The sequence below is a fragment of the Sturnus vulgaris genome, chromosome 7 (assembly GCF_052056855.1).
Source record: "Sturnus vulgaris isolate bStuVul1 chromosome 7, bStuVul1.hap1, whole genome shotgun sequence".
NCBI classification, from domain to species: Eukaryota; Metazoa; Chordata; class Aves; order Passeriformes; family Sturnidae; genus Sturnus; species Sturnus vulgaris.
Genome location: NC_142249.1, coordinates 4,370,075 through 4,396,453, shown reverse-complemented (window position 1 = coordinate 4,396,453; position 26,379 = coordinate 4,370,075). Strand labels below are relative to the sequence as shown.

Below are 26,379 nucleotides of genomic sequence, written 5' to 3'. Positions count from 1 at the left end.
CGCCCCGTACGCGGGCGCGACTACATTTCCCGAGGTACCTCCAGATCCTCCTCCTCCTCCTCCTCCTCCTCCTCCTCGCCGCTGCTGCTGCCGCTGTCGCGGGATCGCTGCGGATCGGGCTCGGCTGGCAGCGGGGAGCCCCGAATCCCCGCCGTGCCCCGGCCCGTAGCGCCCATGCCTGCCGCCCACCAGGTACGGGGTGCAGGGTGTGGGTGTCGCCGGGGCGATGGCGTGCCCCGGCGGGGTCCCTGGGATGCCGGCGATGTTGCTTCCCCCGGGTGCTGAGGATGTGTGTCGGGTGCTGTGTTGTTTCCCCCCGCCTCTGTTTCAGGGTGAGCGGGTGCCGCGTACCACCCAACACTCTCCTCTGCCAAATGCACCCCACACCATCCGCAGCGCCCGTCCCTCGCTGCTGGGCGGTGGGAGGCAAAGTGATGCCCGCACGGTGGGCGAGGGTGTGTTTTCAAGAGCTTCCCAGCCCTTCTTTTAGGGAAGGAGGTGCCCCAGGGACTCGAGCACCCCATTCGGCGTGGCATCTCCCCACGAAACACGTGGTGCCTTGAGGGTGTCATTTGTTCGCCACCGACCCCCAGGGCTATCCCCTGTGGACCACAGTGGCCGTGTCTCTGCGGGGAGTGTCACCTGTGACCCCGGGCTGACAGCGGTGTGACAGTTGAGGTCACACCCTGGTAGCCCGGTGATAAACAGGTTCACACGGTGATAAGGGACCGGCTCTGCTCCTTCGTCCCTCTGCTCCCTGGCTGGCACCAGGGATGAAGGATGGAGCATTTCCTGGGACTCGTGCCCACTCACCTCGAGCAGAGCAGCTCCATGGATGTTCTGGAGAAGAGGAATTGGCAGTGCCCGGATGGGTTCTGGTCTGGAGTCCCTTGGTGTGTGGGGACACACATGCTGGGAGTTAGGAGCCAGTGCTCCTGGGAATAGAGCAGCTTCGTGGATTCAGCTGCATCCTGGATTTAGTGTGGGCCAGGGATGCATGTGTGTATCCCTTCTGGATGGACATGGCACGAAATGGGGAGCAGAGGGTGGCAAACATCCCAAAAGGGTCGTGGTGCACATGGCAGCAAGTGGCTACTGCTGCAGGTGACATCCACAGCCCAGCTTGGGGACAGGAGGGCTGTGGGGACTGATGAGCCTATCATACAAAGCTCAGCCATTGTTCCATGGAGGGCAGGCCTTAGGCAGGAAAGGTACATGTCCCTCTCCCAGGATTTCCTAGTTTGTATTCAAGTGTACCCCTATTCTCCCTTCCTGGTTGGCTGTTGGCTGTTGGGCGATGGGGCAGAGTCCAGGCACTCACAGCTGGCAGTGGCCCCAGCACGGTGCTGGGGTGGAGGTCTGGCCGAGATTAGCCCTTGCTCCTTGCCCCTTGCCCTTTCTGCCACAGCGGGGGGGCAGTGCTCCAGCCAGCACCCGACAGGCTCGCTGGGCAGCGAGGGAGCGAGTGCCTGCCTTGATCGCCAGGGATCCGTTTTACAGGTGGAGGATCTTTGCCCAGCCGTGACCTCTGGCACACGAGTGTTTTGGTGATACCCTGGCACCAGTGCTGAAATCCTGCGGGAATGCTGCTGGGGTGGTGGGTCCTCACTGGGGCAAATGGGCATTTGGCTTCCTATAGGTTTAGGTCACCACCAGCTTTGCTCTGCCACCACTGATGCTGACTCATGTCCCTGTTTGTCCTGTTATGAATGGTTTTCTATTTTTCCAATTAAACAAACAACAAAGATTAAAAGTAACAACAAAATTTTAATAGTAACAATTATAAATGAATACAATCAAAAGTATTATGATTACAAAAATTATTGAAACTGAATACCATCCAAGTAAAGTATTACAGTTGTATAATTTGGGATGGATAAAATTTGAGAGTAAGTGTTTTAGTATAATTGAGGTTCGTATAAAGCATAAGCAAAACCGACCGGGGGTACGGGGAGGGGCCTGCCCTTCCTCTCGTACCAAAGCATTTGGGCTAACAATCCCACTTATTGACTGTAGGCTACAAAAGTTTCTAAGAAGTTCCTCCTAGTTTCTATTCCTAAAATCTACGTAACTATACTGCACGGCGCATGCTCTACCAATGGGTTAGGGGGTCTCTCATCCTTTTGAGGGTCTTATTTCCGGTGAAGGCTCATCATCTTCATCAGTGACCGAGGTGTGACCTGCAGGTAGCACAGGCGCCCTGTGTGACTGAGCAGATGTTTTCCATAACATGACTCTAATTAAGTCCCATGCTTGGAATCATTCCATTTTTGACAGCTTCAAGGTTGAAGCTGTATTTCTAGATGCTGCTTATCAGACCTACGTCCTTCTACTATTCTTATCTGACTTTCTTCCAACCTTCTTCTTCGACTCCCAACATCTGGAAGATGTCTTTTGTCCTGTCTCACCCATCTCCCCCCCTTTCACTCGGTAACAATGGTCTTCTATTGATCTAAATACAATTTTGCTAATATAGTTACAATTTAATTAGCACGAATCACATTTATCACAGTCCTGTTACCTGGCAGCAGTGAGGGATTATCCCCCAGTTCTCACCATGCAGAATCCAGTGGGACACAGACAAGGACCATGAACTTAGTTTTTAATGACTGTGATTAGTTGTTCTGTGGTTATCAGGGTAATTAGGTTTCTAGACCTTGCTCCCGTGGCGTATATTGGCATACGTAGAATTTCATGGCATGAAAAGTCACCTCGGTGACTTCTTGTGGGAGTGGGGAGCGCTGGGAGGACACCCTGTCCAGGCTTTCTTCTGTCCCTGCTCTCATCCCGTGACTGCTAATCAGGTCTCCTGGCACTGCCAGCTTTCCTTTTTTTTGCAGCCAAACCTCAGGATCTGAGCTTTTAATCTCCCTCTAGACCATGAACCTCGTGGCATTTTGCATTCTCCCCAGGCTGGGCATTGTGTCCCACCGGGAGGAGCCAAGGGCAGCTGCTTGCCTGTGGCTCAGCTGAGGTCCTGCCAGCCACCCAGCTACTGAGTAACACGGGACATGGGTGGCCCCGTGCCCGGTGTGCACATTAACTCATTTCTGCAGACAGCACATTCCTGTGCCATCCCCTCTGGAGCAAACCTAGCGCAGGGCGTCTGCATCCCTCTGCCTCTGCAACTCAGAGGGAAGCATTGCTTCAGGAAGCGGCAAAACCCCACTGAGTCTTAAATGGGAGGAAAAGGAGCTGATAGGAGCTGAGGATGCCCCACCGTGGATCCAGATGCTCCGTGCATCCAGGCTTCAGATGCACGTGACGTACAAATGCCGCCCGAAATGACTCCCCCTGCTTCTGCACAGCGAGGCGCACGGCTGCTTTTCTTTTTCCCAGAACATCTCCTGGGGAGAAGGTAGTGGTATTTATTTGCCTTGTGATTCTGGAGGAATTCTGAACCAGTGCCAAATGCTGCTTTTTCCACAGAAACTGCAGCGCCCTGGTTTTCCATGCGTCCGAGAGCGCCTGCAGACAGGGAGGGGCTACGTGGTCCAGCAGAGCCTGTGTAGCTGATGGCTCCCGGGATAATGCCCCTGTCCTGCTGCAGAGCCATGCCCAAGAGTGATGGTGCCAAAAAGCCGGCGTCGGAGGCGATGCCAGACCAGCGCTGGAAGCTCCAAGTCTTCTACCTCTGCTTCTATGGCTTCATGACACAGATCCGGCCCGGGGAGAGTTTCATCACCCCCTATCTGCTGGGGGCTGACAAGAACTTCACAAAGACAGAGGTGAGCTGTGGGCACCTGGTCCCCCACGCTGGTGTCTCCTTTTATGGCCATGGTCACTATCCTGGGGCTGCCCAGAGCATCCCTCCGTGCTTCTGGGGTGGACAAGGGTATCGTTCATGTCCTGGGCATGGCAGAGTGTGGTGATTCATGGTGGTGCTTTCTGGGCAGGGGAGGTGGTGTGGGGTGTGTGTGTGTGTGTGTGCGCCCTGTCTCACTTGGCTGTGAGGTCACCCTGTTCTCTGAGTCCCAGGCTCAACTGGCCCTGGCATAAAACCTCATGCCCAGGCTGGCAACTGATTTTGGGGGCAGTGTGTGACCCCTGCCCACCTAAGCAGCCTGTGGGATGGTGGGAGGGTGGTAGGCTGGGAGAAGCCATGCCCCATCCCACTGGGGAGACTTTTCCATGATGGCATGGTGTATTGCCAAGCCGCTGGCAACAATAGGGTTAGACAAGGAGGGGCCACAATATCATTGTCTCCCTACCAAGGGATGCTGGCCTTGATCCCAGCCAGCTGCTGCGCCTGTGGGAACACTGCGTTCCGGCACAGGAAGGGGCCATGGCTCAGCCAGACCCCCAGCTGAGCACCCTGCTAGTCTGCATTCCTCTCTGAGGAGGTGCTGCCATGGGGGTCAGCAGCCGGAGCCCACACTGCCTGCAGCTTGGGGGTCATCCCCAGCGATGTGCCTGGTGCTCAGCCCCTCCTTGCCCTTACGGCAGGTGACCAACGTGATCACGCCGGTGCTGTCCTACTCCTACATGGCTGTGCTGGTGCCCATCTTCCTGCTGACGGACTACCTGCGCTACAAGCCTGTGCTGGTGCTGCAGAGCCTGAGCCACATCTCCATCTGGCTGCTGCTGGTGCTGGGCACCTCCATCCTGGCCATGCAGCTGATGGAATTCTTCTACGGCATCACCATGGCCGCCCGCATCGCCTACTCCTCCTACATCTTCTCCCTAGTCGCCCCGTCCCGCTACCAGCGGATGGCCAGTTATTCCCGCTCTGCCGTGCTCCTGGGGGTCTTCACCAGCTCCGTGCTGGGCCAGCTCTGCGTCTCCTTAGGCGGCGTCTCCTTCCTCACCCTCAACTACATCTCCTTGGGCTTCGTCAGCTTTGGCCTCATCCTCACCCTCTTCCTCGAGCGGCCCCGGCGCAGCCTCTTCTTCAACCGGCCTAGGGAGGCTGGCGACGCCGCTGTGCCCACCGAGCTGGACAGGATGGCCGTGGGGGATGGTGGCGGGGGGACACGGGGCTGGCGGGACATGGTACTGTGCCGTATGCTGCGGGAGCTGGGAGCACTGGCCAGGCAGCCCCAGCTCCGCCTCTGGTCCTTGTGGTGGGTCTTCAACTCAGCTGGATACTACCTGATGCTGTACTATGCACACATCCTCTGGAATGAGATCTCTCTCACCACGAACAACCACCAGGTGTACAATGGAGGCGTAGATGCTGCCTCCACGCTGCTGGGTAACTTGCCTGGGATAGGGACACTGGGGGTGTGAGGAGACACGCACATCCTGCTGCCTCCTGTGGGAATGGCTGGGGACACCAGAAAGGCAAGGGGCGACTGCTGTCCTGCTGTACCCCTTAGGAATGGTGGTCCTTATGGAATTTTTGGTGATTTGGCATTGGGGATGATGTGATGATCACTGGGATGGGTCCCTAGGTAGGGCAGGGGATCCTTCAGGTGCTCACAGCATCTTTCATCCCTCCCCAGGAGCTGTGGCCTCTTTCGCTGCTGGCTACCTGAAGATCCGCTGGACGCTGTGGTCAGAGCTGGTGATTGGAGTGGTGACGGCATTCCAGGCAGGATTGCTCCTGCTCATGAACTCCACCACCAACATCTGGCTGTGCTATGTTGCCTACGTCCTCTTCCGTGGCTCCCACCAGTTTCTGGTGCCCATTGCCATGTGCGTGGTGCTCCTGGGGACCTGCTCCCACCCCGGCAGCCGGGTCTATGCCAGGAGTTCACCAGTGTTCCCGTTTTTCCCCAGTTTCCAGATTGCTACCTCCCTCTCCAAAGAGCTCTGCGCTCTGGTCTTCGGGGTCAACACCTTCTTTGCCACCGTGCTGAAGACCATCATCACCATCATCGTGGCTGACAAGAGGGGCTTGGGCTTATCTGTGCATCCCCAGGTAGGGATGGGGGAGACCTGGGATGGAGGTGGTCCCTGAATGGTGCAGGATGAAGGGAGGGCTCCAAGTGCTGTTCTCCCTTCTCTTTTGCAGTTTTATGTGTATTTTGGCTACTTCACGCTGCTGGCCGTGGTCTACCTGCTGGCGGCCATCGGAGTGGGTGTCCAGCACAGCCACCGCAGGCAGCCGGTAGAGCTGGCCCTGGCCAAGGAGCCGTGCCAGCTCCCAGTGGAGATTCCAGCACAGGAGAAAAGCCCAGAGGCAGGCACCGTGCGAGCCTGAGTGCTGGCACTGAGACACTGTGGCCGGCTCTTGGCTCCCGGAGTAAGCACTGTCATCGCCACCGTGTGCTTGGTGTCCTGTCACACTGCTGGTGCTGGGTGCTGTTCTGTCCAGGATGTAACACTTGGGACACGTTTTGTGCTCCATGAGGACAGGGCCACGCCCCTTCCCCGTCCCCAGGCACGGTGTGGGGGCAGGATCCACATGGTGCCGCCACTGTGTGCCACGCAGGGGTATGGATGGATGGGAACCCCATCCCGCTGCATCCCCATCATGGCACGAAGCCAGGCTACAAGAAGATGTTTCTTTATTCAGTGCCTTTAGAAAATGGTTTATAGGACACAACCAACGACAAAAAAATAATATAAAGATCCACAGGCTTTAAACTGCATTAATTACACAAAATACAGTAGACTGTAAGAAATAGGGACCGTGTGACTCGCACAGCTTTTATGGTAATAATTTCCATACAATAACAAAAAAAGCTAGTTACAAATTTATCTTTTTTCCTTTTTTTTTTTTTTGGTTTTTTTTTTAGCACCTTGGATTTGCCCACACCAATTCCAACCAGCTTTGCTGCGCCTTCACCATTCGAGCCCAGCAAAGGTGGCACGGGGAGGGCATGGCAGTGCCTGCCCTTGGTACCTCACGTGCTCAGCATGCACATACACAGAGAGACACGTGCCAAGGACACAGCTGGCCACGCCTCAGGGCCACCCTGTCACCCCAGTGCCTGTGCTGGGCTGGCTGTGGCTGTACCTGGGCTGTGGGGGCACAGCTGGGGGACCCCAGGGTGTGTAGATGAGATGGGGGAGACAGGACCCCCACCAGAGCTCTGCTGGCCGGGAGGTGGAGGTGAGGATGATGATGGGGTGGTCCTTATCTGGGGAGGATGGAGACCATCTGGGAGTGCCCCAGCATCGCCACGGGACAGTCCCTTGGGTGGGATGCTGGGGTCTTGGCTGGAGAAGATCCCTCGGCCTCATCAGCAAGGATTTGGGTTCAATTCCAAGCTCCTGGTGAGGAGTGTGTGGCCAGTGGGCTGGTGAGAGAGACCCCACAGGCTTTTGGGGAGGACAGCCCACCTGGCAGCACTGAAATCTCCCTGCCGAGCATCCTTCTACCCAGTCACCCCAAAAAGAGCATCCGAGCAGGGAGAGGAACAAGCTGAAGTGGTTAAATATTAGGAGTTAGAAGAGGAGGAGAAGGGCATGACTGCCCTGCCCCGAGTGAGACCTGAGCCCCTGCCGACCCAGGGCAGGGGCCATGGCAATACTCTTTGGCTTCAGGTCTGTGGGAGAAGGAAACCCTGTGGGGTGAGAGCGGGCACGTGGAGGGGGCTGAGGGGCCCAGGGGTGCTGGGCTGAGACTGGCCCGACCCTCCCCGGGGACATGGGGGACTCAGGAGGTGCCAGGTAGGTATCACTTTTTGGTGGCAGTCATGAAGCTGTTCTCAATGCAGAGGACGATGAAGGAGTGCTGGCAGCTGCTGGCCACCTGCTCCAGGAGTTTTCCAGAGGCCAGGGAGGAAGCCTGGCCGGTGACCGCACGTTCCTCTGTCCGCCAGGTCTCGCAGTAACTCTCGGGCAGGCGCCGGCCCTTGGCATCCGAGCCATGCCAGACACTCTTCTGTGGCCTGGAAGGGTGAAGGGTGGGGGGCTGCTGCTGCCCTGCCATGCTCCAAACCCCATTTCCCCATCACTCAGTCCTATACTCACCATCCCGCATCCCGCAGGACATCCCGGCCGTCGAAGGAGAGGATGCGGGTGCCAGCTTGCAGCGGGGCCCCGCTCCCCGTGAAAAGGGCTTCCCAGTTATTGAAGAGTACTTCATCCTAGTGGGAAGGGTGGGGAAAGTGGAGGAGGAGGGGGTTTAGCCCTGCCTGCACCCCAAGAACATCCCAGAAGCTCCAAGCCCCAGTAGCCTCTGGGAAGGGGATGCTTCATGATGGATGAGGGCTTTGCTATACTCTGCATCCCAGACTTCGGTGGTGCTGGATTAATAGTTGGTCTCGATGATCTTAAAGAGATCTTTTCCAACCGTAATGACTGTGTGATCCTATTCAGTGATCCCTTGGAGCTCAGAGAGTGTCGGGAAGGGGCTGGGGACACACGTACCCGGAGGTTGACGATGGGGACGGCAGCGCGGTCGGCCCTGCGCACGATGCTGTAGAGATCCTGCAGGCGCGAGGACAGGAAGGCACGGAAGGTGCCGGCCAGCCCGACCTGCCGGGCTTGCTGGAAGCACTGGAAATCGGCACCCCGGATGCCACGCATGCTGCCGCTCAGCGGGGTGTTCAGGGCCACCAGGTGAAGCTGCCAAGAGGGGACAACGGGGCTTGAGAGACACGGCTTTGGCTGCCACCATCAGCTCCCCTCGGCCAGCATGTGGCACTCACGGCAGGCTGGAAGTCCTGGTGCACGTGGGCGGCCACAGGGGCAGGGTCTGGCCGGCGGTGGATGTAGTAGCCATTGATGAGCTCATGCTGGTGGTGGAGCAGGGGCTGCTCGGGCAGGCGGTGCTGGTTGGCCACCACCTCATCCCCACGCCAGGGACGGGCAGTGGCTGGGGGGACGTGGTTGCGGAGAGGGTGCAGGGGCCCACGGGGCTGGGGGCCGGCGTAGTGGAGGGTGGGCGGCTTGTCGTACACCTCGTTGTCCTGGGGAGGGGTACGTGGCGTGAGGGGGGGGGGGCGTGGTGCTCCAGGTGGAGATGGGGATGGAGAATGTTGGAGATGGATGGAGATGGTTGTGGTTGGATGAAGATGGGGATGGAGATGGTTGGGGATTAATGGAGAAGGGGATGAAGTTGATTGTTGATGGATAGAGATGGTTGGGCATGGGAATGGTTGGGGATAGGATGAGGATCGATGAGGATGGAGGACAGGGATGGGATTAGGAAGGAAGATAGGGATGAGGACATGACGGGGAACAGAGGACTCACCAGAGCCGAACTGGGAATCAGGTTGTGCTCCTCCAGCTGCAAGGGCATGGCATATCAGATCCCAGCTGCCCCCCTCTCCTCCTCCTCGCGCATGGGTGGGGGGACCCCGAGCATCACCAGGAATCATCACGGAGTCCCGGGGCAGGGCTGTCCTCGCTCCCCCCAGGCTGGCAGTGCAGCCCCGGCCGGATGCCCTCCGGCCCTCCCCCCCCCCCCCCCAACTCACCAGCACCCTGCGGAAGCCCCCGCGCAGGCGGACATAGAGCTCCTGTCGGTCCGTCAGGAAGATGAGGCTACCCTCGGGAAGCTCGTGCGAGGTGCTCAGCATCCTCTGGTACGTGGGTATGGCCCGGAGCTGCGGGAATAGCCCGGGGCGGGGCTCAGGGATCGGCTGCTTGCACCACAGGCAAGCGCTGCCCAGAGCCCTGACTCACCCCCAAGGACATCCCGCTGGTGCCTGGTGGTCCAGGGGGTCCCGGTGGTCCAGGGGGTCCAGGGATGCTGACAGCTGTGGGGGAAGGAGGGTGACAAGGAGAGAGGTGCAGTATGGGGAGGAATGCAGAGCTGCAAGGAGGAATGCATGGAATACAAGCAGGGATGCTGGGGGTGGCAGGGAGGGATGTGGGGCTACAGGGAGGGATGCAGTAGAGCAGGTACTCACCTTGTCTGTGGGGACCTGGGAAGGAGGGTGGCCCGGGCGGACCAGGAGGGCCAGGGGGGCCCTGCCGCCCCTCGTATCCGATCCCAGGAGGACCCTGAGGTCCTGGAGGCCCCGGTGGCCCAACAATACTGTCCCCCTTGGGACCCTAGGCAGCGTGAGAGAACATCTGTTGGAGCAAAGCCCCAGGGATGCCTCCCCCACTGCGCCTCCCTTCACTCCCCACCCCATGAGGTACTCACCGGCAGCCCAGGGTATCCCTGGGGCCCTGGAGGCCCTGGAAGTCCAGAGACTCCAGGACCGTAGAGTGGGATGCTGCCCGGCTCGCCCTTCTCACCCTTGGGACCTGCATCCCCCTTGTCACCCTGTGGGATGGCACAGCCTTAGGGTGAGCAGCTGAGGTGCACTGGGTACCCCAAATGATGCTGGGTTTCAGCTGCCATGGCTGGAAGGGCTTACCCTCAGGCTGGTCCCGAAGTGACTTGCATCATAGGGGAACTGGCCTGTGGAGAGAAGGAGAGGAGGGGAGAGGAGCTGGGTTGGGCATGAGCCACTCCCTTCCTGCCTCTGCCAGGAGGGACCAGTCACCTACCTGGGGGTCCTGGGGGTCCGGTGTCACCTTTCTCTCCCTTTTGTCCTGGGACCTGGTGGAAACCTGTGGGGAGCAGCAGAGATGCCATCTCAGAGCTGCAGCTCTAAGGGAGGGAGGGGGTTTCTCCCCAGCCCCGCTTTGCTGAGGTTCCCTGAACTGCCCAGAGAGGGCTGGGAGAGGGACACCCCCTTACCGGGGAACGCTGGATGGCTGGAGTCACTGAAGGTCTGTGGGGATGCAATGGAAGGGGCTGCAGAGACAGCAGCATCCTCGGGGACCCCCCCTAATGCTGGTTACAGTCCCACAGGCCAGCCCCAGCCCGGATGTCACCAGAGCATTCTCAGCGCCCTCCAGGCAGGCGACACTGGGGGCCCAGTCACCAGCATGTCCATCATGGTGACCGTGGGGATACTCACATTGCCATTGCTGTAGACTATGCTGCCAGGTGGCCCAGGGGGCCCAGGAGGTCCTGGGGGGCCTGGGGGACCCTGTGTGGGGTGAGAAGATTTGTCAAGGTCCTGCAAAGCAGACAGCCCCCATAGGTGGAGGGAGATAACCAGCCCCTGAGAGAAGGAGACATGCCCTTTGCCTAAAGGACTGGGGTCCTCGGGGAGACTCTTGGGGTGTGTGCCCTGCCTTGCAGGGCCAGCAGCTGGGGGGTCACAGCAGTGCTCACCCGTGAGCCCAGCACGTCTGCAGGGTCACCCTTCTCGCCCTTCAGCCCGTTCATGCCAGGACGTCCCTGCGGATGAGCAGCACAATGAGCCTCATCCCCGTCCCCCTGCCAGCCCCTGGTGTCACATCTGGTGCACCAGAGTCACCTCTGGCACCCCGGCAGCGCCCCATCCCTCAGGGACACGGCAGGGTGTGGAGCTCAGCGGGTGCAGGATGTGCAAATGGGAAGGGGGACGCAGTGGAGGCGATGGACACAAACAAACCGGGAGCAGGTCTTACGGGTCTGCCCGGAAAGCCGATCTCTCCCTTCATCCCTGCTCGTCCCGGGGGACCCTGGAATGGAGAGAAGATGAGGATGCTCAGTATGGGGGCACCCCCTCTGCCTAGGACCATTCCCATCGCTCCCTGTGGGACACAAGGAGGAGGATGGTGATGGTGACTTACCGATGGTCCTATCGGGCCCCGCGGCCCCGGCTCCCCCTGCAAACAATGGAGAAGGAAAGGGCATCACCACTGGGATCACCTGGCACTTGCCTCATGGGGATGTGCCCCCCATTCCTGCCAGGAACCCACCTTTTCTCCTTTCACCTTGGCAGTGACCATGGTCCCATCGGGGCTGATGATGACCCCGGGCTCCCCCTTCTCCCCCTGCAAGAGAAGAAGAGGTGGGAGGGACACAGAGGGATCAGGCTCCCTCCTGTGGCAGGGCTGCTGTCACCTGGTGACCAGGTAGAATGGAGGACCAGGAATGTGACCATCCCATGGGGTGCAAGTGGCCTGGAGCAGTTACCTTCAACCCTGGAGCACCCTGGACACCAGTTGACCCCCGGTCTCCTTTCGGTCCCATCGGACCCTGCAGGAACGACAAAGAGCCCGTATTATTCCCAATCCACCAAAGGCAGGCCCCAAACTCCCCCTCCACCACCACCACTGCAGCAAAACACAGCAGGACTGGCAACCACAGCTGTCACCAGGGCCACCCCGTGGTCCCCAGACATGTCATTGACTCACCGGGAAGCCAGCGTGGCCTGGCCTGCCCTGCAGAGAGAAGCAGAGATGCTCCTAAGAACAAACCCCCTCTTCCCAAAAATAGGGTGCCCTCCTGGCACAGCTGAGGAGTGGGCACAGGTGGCAGGAGGGCACCTACCTCTGGACCAGGAAAAGCCACCAAGGACTTCTGCAAAAAGAGACAAAATGAGGCTTTTCTCCCTGATCTTGTCTCTGAGGGTCAGAGCTGCTGGCCAGGTCTCCCTCACGATGGCTGCTGGAATACCCCTTCCCCTGCCCTGTGCTGAGGGCAGGTACCACCACTTACATCTTCACTGGAGACAGTGATGATCTGTCCAGGGGGACCAGGTGGGCCAGGGGGGCCAGGCAGCCCCACTCCATCTTGGCCTCGCTCTCCCTGGAAGACACAAGCCATCAGCCCAGGGCCACCACTGGCTGGTCCCCATCCCCAGCCTGGCAGCACCTACCTTCTCACCAGTGCTGCCTTTGTCACCTTTGGGTCCCTGGAAAGAGGAGCAGGAGGGAGTGAGCACCACATTGAGACGGACTCTGGATCACCAGTGCAGACTCCCTCCCACCTCTGGCTCAAAAAAACCCTTCAGGCAACCCCACCTCTGCCTCCAGCTCCAGGAAACAAGCCAGGCGGCAATGATTTTGGGAGGAGGTGGTGGCCAGTGGGGCGGCAAGGTAGGGGGGAAGGATCCTAAGAAGTGTGGGCACCCCTGGCACGTGATGAGCCAGGACCCACTGCAGGGAGGGGGAATTTCGGCTGCTGGGGATGGAGCTGCTGCAATCAAGGGTGCTCTGCCTGGAGTGGGGGCTTCTTCTGGAGCTGGGGAGCTGAGGCTCCTACCTGTGGTCCGGGGAAGCCCTCCAGGCCAGGGCGGCCATCCACACCAGGCATGCCAGCATCTCCCTGCAATGGGAGTGGGAAAGGGCAGGATGCAGCCCCAGGTTAGAGAGCACAGGGGTCCTGCCCACTGCCCTGCACACCCAGGTGCTGGCACAAAGCCATCCCAGTCTCCCGGGGCTCCTACCTTTGGTCCCGGCAAGCCAGGCTGTCCGGGGCTGCCGACCTCTCCCTGCAAGGAAAGAGGTATCAGAGACATCCCTACATCCCTCCTGCAGGCATCCTACATGGATGGAGCCAGGAGCAGGCTGGAAGGGTTCCTCACCTTCATCCCCGGCAGTCCTGGCACACCCTGCAAGCAACAAGGGGACCATGAGCACTGGATGATGGCAGGGGACGTGATGGTAGGGAATATTCCAGGAAGCGCAGGATGGAGAGGAGGGAAAGGGCAGGAACGGCCCTACCTGTGGTCCTTCAGGTCCAGGTGGTCCAGGGGTGAATGGCAGCCCCGAGCCCTCCATGTCACTCTAAATGCAGGGAGAAGGGGCTGAGCTGTGTCTGTCCCCAGCTCCAGCTCATCCCACCCCATCACCGCAGTGACCACTCACAAATCCAGCCTCGTAGCCTGGCCCTGGCGGTCCCGGGGGGCCGGGGGGCCCTGGCTGCCCTCGGGGTCCGATGGGCCCGGGAAGGCCAGCTAAGCCCATTTCTCCTGGGGGTCCTGCTGGTCCCGTTTCTCCTTTGCTGCCCTGCAAAGGGGACAAGAAGGGGACAGATGGAAGGTGGCAGTGGTCGCTGCCTGGAGCCTGCAAGCAGGAGGTAAAGCATCCCCTCTCAAATTCCCTCGGGGACAGGACATGGATGCTCTCCCTGACGCTCCCCTGTCTTGGGGCCTTGTGGGAGGGGGCGTTGCGCAGTTCGGGCACCCTTCATCCCACCAGATCCCCAAGTAATGTCCACAGTGGCCACCAGAGGGTCGTCTAAAATCATGAATGGGAGTGTTTTTGCACGTGGGACTGGCTTCGGTGCCATGAAGGAATGCTCGCAGGCATTCCTGGAATTGCAATGGGTCTGGAAGAAACAGGATTGGATCTTACACCCGCTGCCACTCCATCTGCCCTCTGGGTGCTGCAGAAGTGCAGAAAGTTAGAATTAAGGTTAAGAAACCTTAAGTTTTGAGGGTTTTGCCCCTAGCTCAGGCTGCAGTGGATGGTCATCCCAAGGGGCAACATCCTAGCCCAGCAAGCCTTTACTTCCACCCTTGGGGATGCAGGGCGGAAAGAAGCTGGAGCAAGCACACAACAGAGAGCGATGCACGCAAGATGGAGTGTTTTCCAGTGGGTTGTAGGCACCCCCCCCAAGCAAACTCTCCTCTGCGTCTTGAAACACTCCCCTTGGTTTTCCTGCCCACTTCCTGACGTGGCAGTGCCTGGAGCAAAGCCAAGGAAGGGTGGCAGGACCCCGGTGAGCATCCTTTGTGGGATCAGCAGCTCCATGCACCTTTGAGCTGCGGCACTGAACTGGGAGGAGCACAAATAGCCGCACTCCCCTCTCCATTCCTGTGCAAGATAGCTTCCCCAGGCCACATCCCTTGCTCCCAGTCTGCAATGGAGAACCCAAAAAACCCCACCCTAGGCACAGTACCTTGGGTCCCGGCAGGCCAGGGAGGCCGAGGTCACCGACATCGCCCTGGGAAGGAGGAGGAGGAGGGAGAGGAGGGTGTGAAGGAGCTGCCCAGCTCCTGGGAGGAGCAGAATGGTGCTCCCCAGCCCAGGAACTGGGGCCTCCCAGAGATGTGCCAGGGGTGCCAGCTGCCCTGTGGCAAGCTGCCCTGCTATGACATGCTCCTGGGGCACATGGGGCAGGGGACACTCACCCGCTCTCCTTTGGGCCCTGGCTGCCCTGCCTCCCCGTCTCTTCCTGGAGGACCCTGAGGACCCTGTTAGATCCCAGGAATTGGTTCCAGCACAGTAAAACCCCGCAGGGCTGGTGGGCACTGAGCCCCCCACCACCACAGAGTGGCCCTGGGATGGGTCCCCGTGGCCACCCCATAGACCTACCACTGGCCCCGGGGGCCCAGGGATCCCATCCCTGCCCGGCAGCCCCGGTGGTCCCGGCAGGTCTGTGCGGTTCATCCCAAACCGTCCTGGCTCCCCTGGCAAACCAGGCACGCCAGGTGGCCCTGGGGGACCAGGTGGCCCTCGTGGACCCTAGAAGAGACATAGGGGGCCATGGCTGAGGGTGTCCCCCCACTCCCAGCTGGCAGGACAGGCACTCACCCCCACTCACCCGCAGGCTCTCCAGGTCACCGCCAAAGCCAGAGCCCTCCATGTCAATGAAGGTCTAGGAGAGAAGCACAAGGAGGATGTCAGGGGACCCAGTGGCACTGGGGCTTGTCCAGGGGCTTGGTGGCAGCACTCTTCACCGCTATGGCTTGATGGACCACCCCCCCCCCCCCGCCATCCCTTAAATCCCTGTGACCCACCAGCTTGTCGTTCTTGGAGGAGGGTGCCGGCGGTCCTGGAGGGCCAGGTGGTCCAGGGGGTCCCCTCGGCCCCACACCTGGGTCACCCTGGCACAGAGGAGAGAACACAGTTTGGGAGTGCAGCTGAGCTGGGGGTGAGAGGAAGGGGGACACGTTCTGCCCCCAGCACCAGCACTCACCTTCTCCCCCTTCAGGCCTGGCTCCCCTGGCATCCCAGGGAATCCCGGGGGCCCCATTTCACCCTGCAAAGGGGAGCACTGGGGGATCAGCAGGTGGCAAGGCAAGGGAGTGGCTGTCTCCCATCACCCTGCCACCCCATCCACCCCACTTACAGGTTTGCCGTCCTCGCCAGGGTCTCCCTAGGGACGGCAGAGAGGGGACAGGTCAGTGTGCAAGTGGGTAGGGTGGGGGAACAGGGGACATCCTGCAGGGGGGTGGAAATTGACTCACAGGCTCACCGTCCCTGCCAGGGGCTCCGTCCTTCCCTGGTGGCCCTGGGGGGCCGGTGACCTGCTCCACCACCGAGCCGTCAGTGTGCCGAGAGAGGGTCCCGGGGGGGCCAGGGTCACCTGGTTCTCCTTTTTGGCCCTTAGAGCCAGGGTAGCCAAATCCAGCACTGCCCTGGGGAGGGAGATGGAGATGGGTGGCAGGTCCCTGAAGTGGCAGCCTGGCTAGGACAGGGCTTTGTGCAATGCTCACCTTGACGCCCAGGTCTCCTTTCTCCCCCTGAGGATCAGAAACAGAGAGAGGTGTGTGTCAAACACAGACGTGTCACTGGCACCCTGGAGCCCACAGGGAGCAGCTCTCACCCACCTTTTGACCCTTGACACTGCCTGGACCTATGATGCCACCGGTCCCTGAGTCCCCTTTCAAGCCACGTTCCCCCTTCTCCCCCTTTTCACCTTTCCGGCTGGTGCCTGTGGAAAAGGAAATGGACCCAGTCATGGCTGGGGACGGCCACACCACCATGTGCGCCCTGGGGAAGGGGAAAGCTGCTGGAATTACCTCCCGCAGAGACCCGCAGCGTCTCCTCCGCCCTGGTCCTCTCGGCCTGCTGTGGGGACCCCCCGCCACTCCTCGGGCCACTGCCCCCCGCCACGGGGGGGGAGGTCACAGGGACAGCGTCCACCAGCCCTGGGACACCCTGCGCCAACAACAAGGGGACACCGTGGCACCGCTCACCCTTCAGTGCCTCCCCATAAGGGACGGCTGCTGGGACACTATCAAACGTCCCATGACCTCCGGGCACTCAGGGCATTCAGGCACCATGCAGGGCACTCAGCCCTCCTCATCACTAGAATTTTGGGGTCTCGCCCTGAGTGCAACAACACCTGCAGGCAGCAACTCACCTCGACCTTGCCAGAAGGCTGCTGTCCACCTTCCATCCCGCTGCCAAAATCCCCGGAGATCTATGTTTGCCCGGGAAAAAAGGTAAGGGCTGAGCTGGGAGCACGGTGGGGGCACCCCCGAGCCTGCCCAGCTGTGCTGCCAGCGCTCACCTCTGCATCATCCTCCTCTTCCTCGCACTGGCGCTCGGCTGCCCGCGGGTCCCCTCGGAGCTTCAAATCTGCAATCACCCCCTGGAAGGAGACCACAGATGGGTGGGGGACACAGAGAAGCCGCCCCGCTGTGATGTGACCTGCTGTGCCACTCAGCCACCACGTCCGAGTGGAGTGGGAGAAAAAGGATGGATGAGATCTGCTGTCAGCACTGCGAGCAGCTGGAGGAGGTCACCACCCAAATGGGAGCATTTGCTTGTTAGAGGATATAATTTTTTAATTGATATAATTTTAAATTTATATAATTTTAAAATTATATATAAACGATATATTTATAACACATTTATTATATAACTTAATCTACTTATAATTCATTCATACTATGTCACAGTCAGCCTGGCTGAACTGCGACTGCCTCTTATTTTCCTAAGCCCATCAGGTCTCCTTGCCCGGACGTGGTGCACTGTGCTTTCAGGCCAGCCCAAATATTATTTTAGGTGTCTTGCCCAAAAGAGAGACATTAAGGGGGAGGTATCTCCCCTCTCTGAACTCGCTTCCCAGCGTGGTCTCCTGCTCCTCCCCACTGGGATCAGATGGATGGGCAGCATCCCAGCTTGGCAGACTCCCATCCCGACAGCATCCCTGTGTTCCACCTTGCTGTGAGGACCCAGGCTGGGCTCTGGGATGCGCTGGGTGACTGCGCTTGCAGTGGGAGCTCTGGGGTTCCGGCTGGTACCCACACCACCACTCCTGCTGAGGCTGGGATGCTACGGGGGTTTGCCTGGAGGCAGCATCCTTAGGAAAGGATTTGTGGTGGCTTCTTGTATAAACAGGTGGCCTGGATGCGCACGGTGCTTGCAAAACACAAATAAATAGTAAGGAAGTGCAGATTATCCCAGGAAATACAACATGTGGGCTGCAGAACCTGCCAGCTGTCCTTGCGTGGGGCAGGGCAGTCAGCTGTGGCCAAGGAGCCCTCGGGAGAGGAAAAACAAGGAGCACAACCAAAAGATTCCTGCAAAAGCTCTGCTGGGTGTCTGGCCGGGTCCTGGCCACTACCTCTGCTCAGCCCTTGTGGTGCCAGCTCTGGCACACGGCTTGCCAAGACATGCTGGTGGTGCTGGGCAGGGGCTGCAAGGCTGAAACCTTCCAGAGGCATGGGAAACAAGCCAGTTCCAAGCCCTGAAGCGAGGCAGTCCCACAAGGGATGGTGATAGGGGCCCTATGCAGCCTCTTTGCTCTGATAAAGAGAGCAGCAGCATCACAGATCTTACAGTGAATCCACAGAATCATGGAATACCTAAGGCTGGAAAAGCCTTCTAGGACTATCAAGTCCAACCATTAGCCTGGCGCTGCCAGGTCCCCCACTAAACCATGTCCCCAAGTGCCACATCCAGCTGCAAATGAACCCTCCTGCCCCAGCTGAGACCCCATTTGCTCCCTTGAGAGCTGCTGTCCCAGGAGCTTCTGCATCACCTGCAGGCTTTGCCCCTCCAAGTTTCCTGCCACAGCCACAAAAGCAACTCTGGAAAGAGCAGAGGTGCCAGGATACCCCTCCAGCTGCCTCCCAGCAAGTTCATCCTGAGGCTTGACCCAGGGCCAGGCTTTAATCCGCTTGTTGCCTCGTTAGTTCCAGATAAGGCGAAGCAGGGCTGGGCAGTGATGGAAACACCATGAGGCAGTCAGATGCTGCTCCTCTTTCACCCAGCAAAGGCCTCCTGCCCTCCATGGCCAGCTATTCCTCATGGGAAATCCGGGGGCGGGCAGTGGGATCAGGGGTTACCAAGGCTGGGAGCATCACCTGCTAAAAGGGTCTGCTCTGTTCCAGGCTGTTGCTGTGCCTTCCATATGGTGCCAAACTCCTCCAGCTGGGGAAAGGAGCTCCTCCACGGCCATGAGCTGGCCCTCCCAGCACGTTCAAGAGCAAAGAAATTGCTCTTCAAGAGCAAAGAGTTGCTCTTCAAAGGACCAATACGAATCCCAGTGCAAACCAGTTTGTAGCCCATTAATTATTAATCCCTTCCCGGGGGAACTTCCCCTGCCCAAAGCCAATCCAGGGGGAATCAGGTAGTACAATCAGGATGATGTTTAAGCTCAGAAACATGCTTTGCAGAACTCCACAGGGAAAACATCACTCCCCTCAGCAGAGCCTCTGTTGCTGGGCAAATCCTGCTCAGCCCAGGATAAACCTGGACATTCCTCTCCTCAGGTCCTGCAGGGGATTTCCATGTCAGCTGGGCATTTTCCCCACACTTTCCACAACCCTTATCTGGAACACGAGTCCTGCTCAAAGCACGGGCTGAGCTATCACATCCTTCCTCACTCTCCAAAGTCTTCCTGGAGATAATGCCCACCATCAGCCAGCAAAGATATGCTCCAGCCCAAGCATTTTTTCCATGTAAGAGAGACATTTTCCCAGCCAAATCAGCTTTTCCACTAAAGGAGCTGGGTATTTTTAGGAATCTGAAGAGGCTCCATGTGTTTGCTGGGAAAAGGCAATGGTGGGAGCTGCATGGCAACCCCATGTCCTCCTGCCAGCCCAGGTTGAGAGGTTTGCCTTGGTGAGCCCCAAGACAATAAATCAGTGGCATCTCAAGCCACCTTCCCCTTCATCTCAGGTGTCCCCTTCCACGGGGACACACATGGAGCTGGTTGTTTTCTGGACACGGGCGGTGTCACATCTCCCCAGGCTTCTGGGAGATGCTCCTTGGGGTGACCCGAGCTCTTACCTGGTATTTATCTGGGTCAGCCCCTCCAGCCTGAGCAACAAAGAGCCCAGAGCCTTCTTCCAGCTCCATCTCATCTGGGGAGCGCTCGAAGTGGACACGCTCATGCTCCTCACAGTCCAGGTAGAGGACAACCTCCTCCTCTTCCACACTGATGGCAAAGCGTGTCCACTGGTTGAGCAGGGTGGGCACAGTGAAGGTGGCGGCCGGGTAGGAGGTGGGCGAGCCGGGCTCCGTGTAGTAGAAGATAATCTGCTGCTGGCCCGCCCGCAGCTCCGAGAGCTTGACGCCCACGTAGATGATGCTCTGTGAGAAGTCCGTGACGGCAAAGAGCACGCCAGCCCGGGGCGTGGTGGGCTGGATGTGGAACAGCAGCGAGAAGTCCCGGTAGAAAGGGCTGGGCAGGTGGTACCGGGCCACCTGGCCCGTGTTGGCGTTGGGACCGAAGACGTAGCCAGGGTTGTTGTCGGGACCATAAATTCTGTGGATCTCCTCTGTCGGAGGGTCCCCGATCAGCTCCAGCAGGCTGACCTCGGCACTCAGGCTCTCTGCGAGGACAAAGGACAGGTCATGGTCTCAACCAGCCAGGCAAGGATGGTCACTCGGCAAGGACATCCCTGCCCGTGCCTCCCAAATACACTGTCCTTCAGTGGCTCCCTTCTCTCACCTGCCCCAAGATTTGTGCTTTGGCCAAGGCAGTGACCTTGAGCTGCTCCCATCACATCATTCAGAAGTGCCTCCCAAAATGCTCACCATTCCCAGCTGCTGGCCCTCCAACCACAGCTGGGTCATCACACAAGCACAGCCTGACTGGGCTGGGAAGGCACCTTAAAGACCATCTCATTCCAATCCCCCTGCCATGAGCAGGAACACAATCCACTAGACCAGGCTGCTCAGATTCCCTGAGATGAGATAAAACCAAAGGGGTCTTGCCCATGGTAGGGAGATGCTGCTGGAGCACCATGGACCCCCAGGGAAGCGTGTTGCATCCATACTCACTCCGGGATCACAGTGACCCCGCGCGTCATCCCGGGACAAGATCCTACGGTCACCCCAGCTGGGAATAAATCAGAGCCATCCCCTCACAACACCCTGGGAACGCAGCTCAAGCCAGCTCAGCTTCCCAGATGCTCTCAATTTGGAGGTCGCCTCCTTTCCCAACTCCTATTGAGAATTAGGGAATTGGGGAAGTTCTGCTGGAGACTGTCTCTCCTACCCGGCTCAGCTGAACATCTGGTGAGGGTGAGCCAGCACTTTGTCCGCCAGCTCCCGTTGTTCTGGCAGCCAGCACATCCTCATCGCCCACACATCGGGCGCTGGATTCCTCCTCTCCTATGTCAACTGCTCGGGGCTGGTGCCAGCTCCAAAGGAGAGGCTTTTTAACCTCTCCTTTCCTGGGAGGGAGGAAACCCAACCACCCCTGGCTCCAAAACTGCTGAGGGATCTGCACTGGGAATGGATACTCAGTGCTGAGTTTCGGCCACAGCCTGAGCCAGGAGCGGGAGCTGACACAATTCCGGGTCGCCAGTTCCATCCCTGATTTTCATGTGAGCCGTGGGGAGTGGGGGGAATCACAGGTGTATCCTGAGGTATCTCAGGCTGAACCCAGGAGGATCAGTCAGGAGCCTCCACTCAGCTCTGGAGCTAGGCATTATCCTCCAGAGCTCTTTAAAAAAAAGAAAAAGAAAAAGAAAAAGAAAAAGAAAAAGAGAAAAAAAAGAAAGAAAAAGATCAGCCCAGTCTTGCCCAGCCCAAAAGGAAAGCATGTCTCTTGGGATGGTGATGAAAAATAACCTGGGTGCCTCTTCCAAAGCCTGGGAGACATGGAGCATTTCCAGGCTCCCCTGTTGCCAAGCCTCAATGCCAGCACCAGCCCCATGACAGGGACCCAGTAGTGGAGACACAAGAAGTTCCATCAACTAATGGTTGAGGGGGCAAATTTTTGCTCTGCCAGAGACAGACACACCAATCCTCTGAAACTGCTCCATGTCCACCCTGCTCCCCAAGCCCCCAGTCCCTCCCAACCCTGCCACTCCAAAATGGAGCACCTGGCTGGGAGAAAATCTCCTTCCCAGTCTTCCACCAGTTCTAGCCCCTTCATCTGCCCTGCACTGGGATCAGGCTTCTCCATGGGACATCCCCCGTCTGCTTAGAGGAGAACCTCTGGATCCTGGAGTCCAGCACCCTTTCACTCCCAGATGTGCACAGCCCCACACCAAAACTGATGGGATGGGTGAGTGGGCCACCCCCAGACTCTCAGCCTGTCACCCGCCCTTGAGTCACCTCATGCTCAGCACCCCACAAGCTCGTTCCAACTGCAAATGCCAGGATGCAGGGATTGTGTTTATCTGGAGTTGGAGGAAAACAAATTCACAGCAGCTTCAAGGAAAAAGAAAACCAGAGCTTCCTCCTGGGGGTCCACATGGGTGTAAGAGCCAGTGCTGCAATTCCTGCAGCCAGACAAGTAATTGTGTCCCCCCCACGTCTCAGGATGACTGGGGACACACTGAAAGAGGCTTTTGTTAGCAGGGCAATTTGCAACCATTCTTTCCTTGGAACTGCAGGCTCTGGGAGTCTCCCTCCTCCTCAAACATACCACTTGCCCGGAGTCCCGGGTGGGACCTGGGTGCTAGCAATTCCCAAAGCAAATGGACTTTTTTCCTGCGTGGCAGACGCTGGATGGGGACTGGGGAGCAGAGGGGTAAGGGGTGACCTCTTCAAATGTCTGCTCCCCTACAAAAGCCAAGTGCCCCTTCTCATCCCCAGAGCTTTCAGGCCACGCCTGCTTTTTCCAAAGGGCATCCAGAGCCCAAATATCGCAGGCCATCGTTCCTGTTGCAAACTGACAGCACCCACCATGGAACATGGAGATATGGTGGGGACTGCAGTGGATTTGGTGCTGGCACGGGATGGCTGTGGGGATGTCTTTGGATGCAGTGATTCTGCCATTGGTCCCCAGGATGCTTCAAGCAACCTTCCCCCTCTGCCATGACCTGGCCTGAGCCCAGGCTGTCAGGTGGGATTCAGGGGACCCTCCCCAACACACAGCAGAACATCAAGTCACTCCATGGGGTGCACCACAGCCCCCACATTCCCTACTCATGCCCGACACTGCCCATCCAAGCAACCACAGTGCAGTCCCAGATGGGAATGCACCTCCCCTGCAAGCATCCCCATCATCCCAGTGCATCCCTCCCTGAACAGAGCCTCTTTGACACCGAGAAGACCCTGTGTGCGACCCTGGTTTGCCAGCCCCCAGTCTTGGCATTCCTTTTTGGTATCTCCCGGCCATACCCCGAGGGCACAGGGGCAAGCAGGCGAACACAGCCTCATTCAGAGGCTTTGGCAGGCGGGGGGAGCTCCAGCTTTCATCCCAACTGCATTTCTCCAAGCACCAGTCACTCCCCACTCCTGTCTTTCACCCCCTGCCCTGTCTAGGTCCCTGGAAGGTCACAGCCACCGAATGATGGAGCTGGGGGTGAAGTAACCTCTCCCACATTTCCAAGCGGCAGGGATCAAACATTAGCCGCCATTGGGTGAATCATTAATCCCAAAGGGCTGCTCCGGGAGAGGGCAGCGGGAGGGCATGGCTGAGGGTCACCTTGAAACCTCCTCTCCCCCATGGTGCTGCGGTTGGGTGGTCACAGAGTTTGGGTCCTTGCCCTGTTCCTACAGGGAGCTGCCAGCTCTCCGAGTGCTCTGATGCCAGCCAGGATGGACACCCCAAAGCCCCGTGGCACCTGGAAACTGGCCCTGAATGCTAGCACGATGCACTTGGAGAGAATCCCCTGTGCTGGCCCCAGTGATTCACTGAGAGCCATGCTCGGCCTTGTGGAGGGAGCCAAAACGTGCCAGTTCAGAAAAGCCAAGGCTGGACAGAAAGCGATTTTGGATTTGGCAGCAAGGCAGAAGCATCCCCCAGCTCCTGGAGGAGCCTGGGCAGGGGAGACACGACACAGGGATGTCACCACATTACCTGCAGAAGCATTAATAAAGACACAAGAAACCCCTTCATCCTCCTCAGGGAGAACATCGCAAGGCAGAGGCAGGTGCCCACCAGCCAAGTGAGTCCAACACAGGTCTCTGATGGCCTCGCAGAAGCCCTGGCACGGCGGAGGGGTTACAGGGACTGAGGGGCTACAGCCAGGGAGCAGCAGCAAGCAGAGGAACCACTCCAGGTAGTGATGGCACCGCGACTTAAGCAGCCCCTCCCACTCATGCAAAGCTGCCCGAATTTCCTCCTCGCTGCTGTGCCGGAGGTAATTTGGCAATCGAACGTGGCTGGTGCCCAGCACACTGCAGATGGGCAGGTGGGTTGGGATGGGCTGGCAACGGCCAGCTACTGGCAGCAGTTCTGGAAAGAAGGATGGGAGCCCCGTGCCCCCACTCCCATAGAGCCGCATGGTAGCTGTTAGTAAATTGAAGTCCAGAGGGATGGAGTTATCGGCAGCAGGAGGATCCACACCCTTATCCACCCTCTGGTCAGACCAAGGGGGGCTCTGGCTCCCGTTCCTGCTGGCCAGAGCCAACCCCGGGTGGCTGGTGCCATGCCATAGGTTTGGTGATGCTCCACGGAGGTGATGGAGAGGTCGTGCCGAGAGGTCCTGGAACGGCACCGCCCGCTCACGGGTACTGTCACCTGGTGAGAAAGGAAAAGAGGCACTACCTGTCTGGGGACCCGTTGGTCTCTGCAAGGACACCTGTGTCTCAATTGCTTTAGGAGCTCCTGTCCCTAGGAACTCTGGGTTCTCGGTGGTCACTGTCCTCAGGAGCTGTGGGTTCTCAGTGGCCCCCAGGAACTCTGGGTCCTCAGGAGTCACTGTCCTCAGGAGCTGTGGGTTCTCAGTGTTCCCCAGGAACTCTGGGTCCTCAGGAGTCACTGTCCTCAGGAGCTGTGGGTTCTCAGTATTCCTCAGGAGCTCTGGGTCCTCAGGAGTCACTGTCCTCAGGAGCTGTGGGTTCTCAGTGTTCCCCAGGAACTCTGGGTCCTCAGGAGTCACTGTCCTCAGGAGCTGTGGGTTCTCAGTATTCCTCAGGAGCTCTGGGTCCTCAGGAGTCACTGTCCTCAGGAGCTGTGGGTTCTCAGTGTTCCCCAGGAACTCTGGGTCCTCAGTGGTCACTGTCCTCAGGAGCTGTGGGTTCTCAGTGTTCCCCAGGAACTCTGGGTCCTCAGGAGTCACTGTCCTCAGGAGCTGTGTTTCCTCGGTGCTCCTCATTGCCACGAGCTGCACATTCTCAGTGGTCTCCTGGCCCAGGAGCCGTGGGTCCTCGGTGGTCCCTGTCCTTAGGAGCTGTGGGTCCTCGGTGTGCCCTGTCACCAGGAGCTGCAGGTCTGTGGCACTCATCATCCCTAGGAGCTGTGGGTCCTCAGTGGTGCCCAACCCCAGCAGCTGCAGGTCCTCAGTAGTCCCTGACCCCAGGAGCTCCTTGGGGGTCACTGATCCCAGGAACTGGGGTTCTTTGGTGGTCCTCATCCTCAGGAGCTGCAGGTGCTCAGTGGTCCCTGTCCCCAGGAGCTGAAGGTCTTCGGTGGTCCTTGACCATAAGGGGGGAGGGTCCGTAGAGGTCTCTGAGCCCAGGAGCTGCAGGTCCTTGATGTTCCCTGTCCCCAGGAGCTGGGGCTCGTTGCTGGGGCTGCTGGCTGCCTGCTGACCCGCGGCAGGTGCCATGCTGTGGGCAGGAGCGATGCTTGGCCGTGTCGTGCTCTCCAGCGGCCCTGTGGCACTCCTGTCCCACTGCTCCGTGGTTTTGGCAGTGGTTCCCTCACCCACAGGCGCTGGTGTGACAGGATCTGGCTCCTGCCGCCCTGGGGTGGTGACATTCCCTGCCACCTCGCCACCCCACGTTACCGTGGACGGGCTGGGAGTCGGAGCTGCTGCTGAGGTTGGCGGCTCGGACGCCGGGATTCCCTTGCCGGGTGCTGCTGGGCTTCCTGCGGTCTTTGTGCTGTCCCAAACCCAGTCCAGAAGCTGTGGCTCGGAGCAGGAGAAGCAGCAAGCCAGAAGGAGCAGAAACGCCAAGCGAGGTGGGGCCATTGGGAAGGGAAAACGAGCTTCGCTGCTCCCGAGAGCGGAGCGGAGAGGCTGAAGGAAGGAAAGGAGGGAAGAGGCAGGAGTTCTGCCCCGGCCAGACTCTCACTCACATCGCTCTCTCCTCCCCAGCTCCGGCACTCGACCCTTCAAACCGGAGCGGAGCAGGGGGAGGAGTGGCGGTGCCGAGCCCTCCTCTCCGCAGCGCCAGCCTCCCGCAGCCGGCACGGCCCCTCGGGGACCCCGCCGCCCGCCTGGGGACCCGCCTGAGCCCCCCAAAACCTCCGGGAGCCAAGCCAGCCTTCAGACGCACCCTATTTATTGCCTGTCCCAGCAGCTGCTCGCACATGTTTAACTCCTTCCTGCCCAGAAAATTCCTAAATCTTCTCTCCCCACTCGGTGGCTCTGGTTAAATCAGCAGCATCCAGAGCTGTACATGGTGGAGCCGTGCGTGGACATGGGACTCGTGGATGCCCAGCTTTGGTGGGACACCCCACTTCAGGCCTCGGGTAAAGGTTATAATCTCAGAGCAAAACTGAACGAGGAGGGGAAAAAAATCCCAGAAAACATTTCCCATATTTCTACCGGCTGGAAACACAACAAATCCCCAAAGTCAAGTGTTCAAAGCTGCCTTCCCGGCTCGGTTACAGGGCCAGGACCTCCCAGGTGCTGTCGCAGGACGGCTAGGGGGGCACTGCAGCTTTCCGTCCCCCCCAAGCATCACTCGCCAGCAACGCCTCGAAGCCGGGTCTGAGCAATCACAAGTTTC

The 26,379-nt window shown here is 58.9% G+C and overlaps 2 protein-coding genes across 3 annotated transcripts; one reads left to right on the top strand and one right to left on the bottom strand.

The window, feature by feature from the left end:
- Positions 1-30: 30 nt before the first annotated feature.
- On the top strand, positions 31-6,645 carry SLC19A1 (solute carrier family 19 member 1). The gene is made up of 6 exons (XM_014889890.2): positions 31-192; positions 3,430-3,728; positions 4,447-5,194; positions 5,445-5,637; positions 5,722-5,863; positions 5,957-6,645. The coding sequence occupies exons 2-6, from the start codon at positions 3,516-3,518 to the stop codon at positions 6,143-6,145; spliced, it is 1,485 nt and encodes a 494-aa protein (XP_014745376.2). The 5' UTR covers positions 31-192; positions 3,430-3,515; the 3' UTR covers positions 6,146-6,645.
- On the bottom strand, positions 6,436-25,760 carry COL18A1 (collagen type XVIII alpha 1 chain). 2 transcript variants are annotated; one of them, XM_088167573.1, is made up of 42 exons: positions 23,558-25,760; positions 19,585-20,129; positions 16,856-16,936; positions 16,706-16,765; positions 16,362-16,500; positions 16,170-16,273; positions 16,056-16,082; positions 15,807-15,977; positions 15,689-15,715; positions 15,536-15,598; positions 15,357-15,443; positions 15,161-15,214; positions 14,932-15,081; positions 14,748-14,810; positions 14,516-14,560; positions 13,480-13,620; positions 13,336-13,398; positions 13,197-13,223; positions 13,059-13,103; positions 12,875-12,937; positions 12,489-12,524; positions 12,329-12,418; positions 12,161-12,190; positions 12,025-12,051; positions 11,804-11,866; positions 11,587-11,661; positions 11,458-11,493; positions 11,293-11,346; positions 11,015-11,080; positions 10,755-10,826; positions 10,532-10,565; positions 10,339-10,401; positions 10,206-10,249; positions 9,989-10,111; positions 9,750-9,894; positions 9,523-9,596; positions 9,315-9,443; positions 9,089-9,124; positions 8,544-8,804; positions 8,263-8,460; positions 7,864-7,979; positions 6,436-7,781 (listed from the first exon to the last, which is right to left on the bottom strand). In XM_088167573.1, the coding sequence occupies exons 1-42, from the start codon at positions 25,614-25,616 to the stop codon at positions 7,568-7,570; spliced, it is 6,000 nt and encodes a 1,999-aa protein (XP_088023699.1). In that variant the 5' UTR covers positions 25,617-25,760; the 3' UTR covers positions 6,436-7,567. The 2 variants fall into 2 exon arrangements, with proteins under 2 accessions (XP_088023699.1, XP_088023700.1); XM_088167574.1 differs by having other exon boundaries at positions 24,248-25,758.
- Positions 25,761-26,379: the final 619 nt, after the last annotated feature.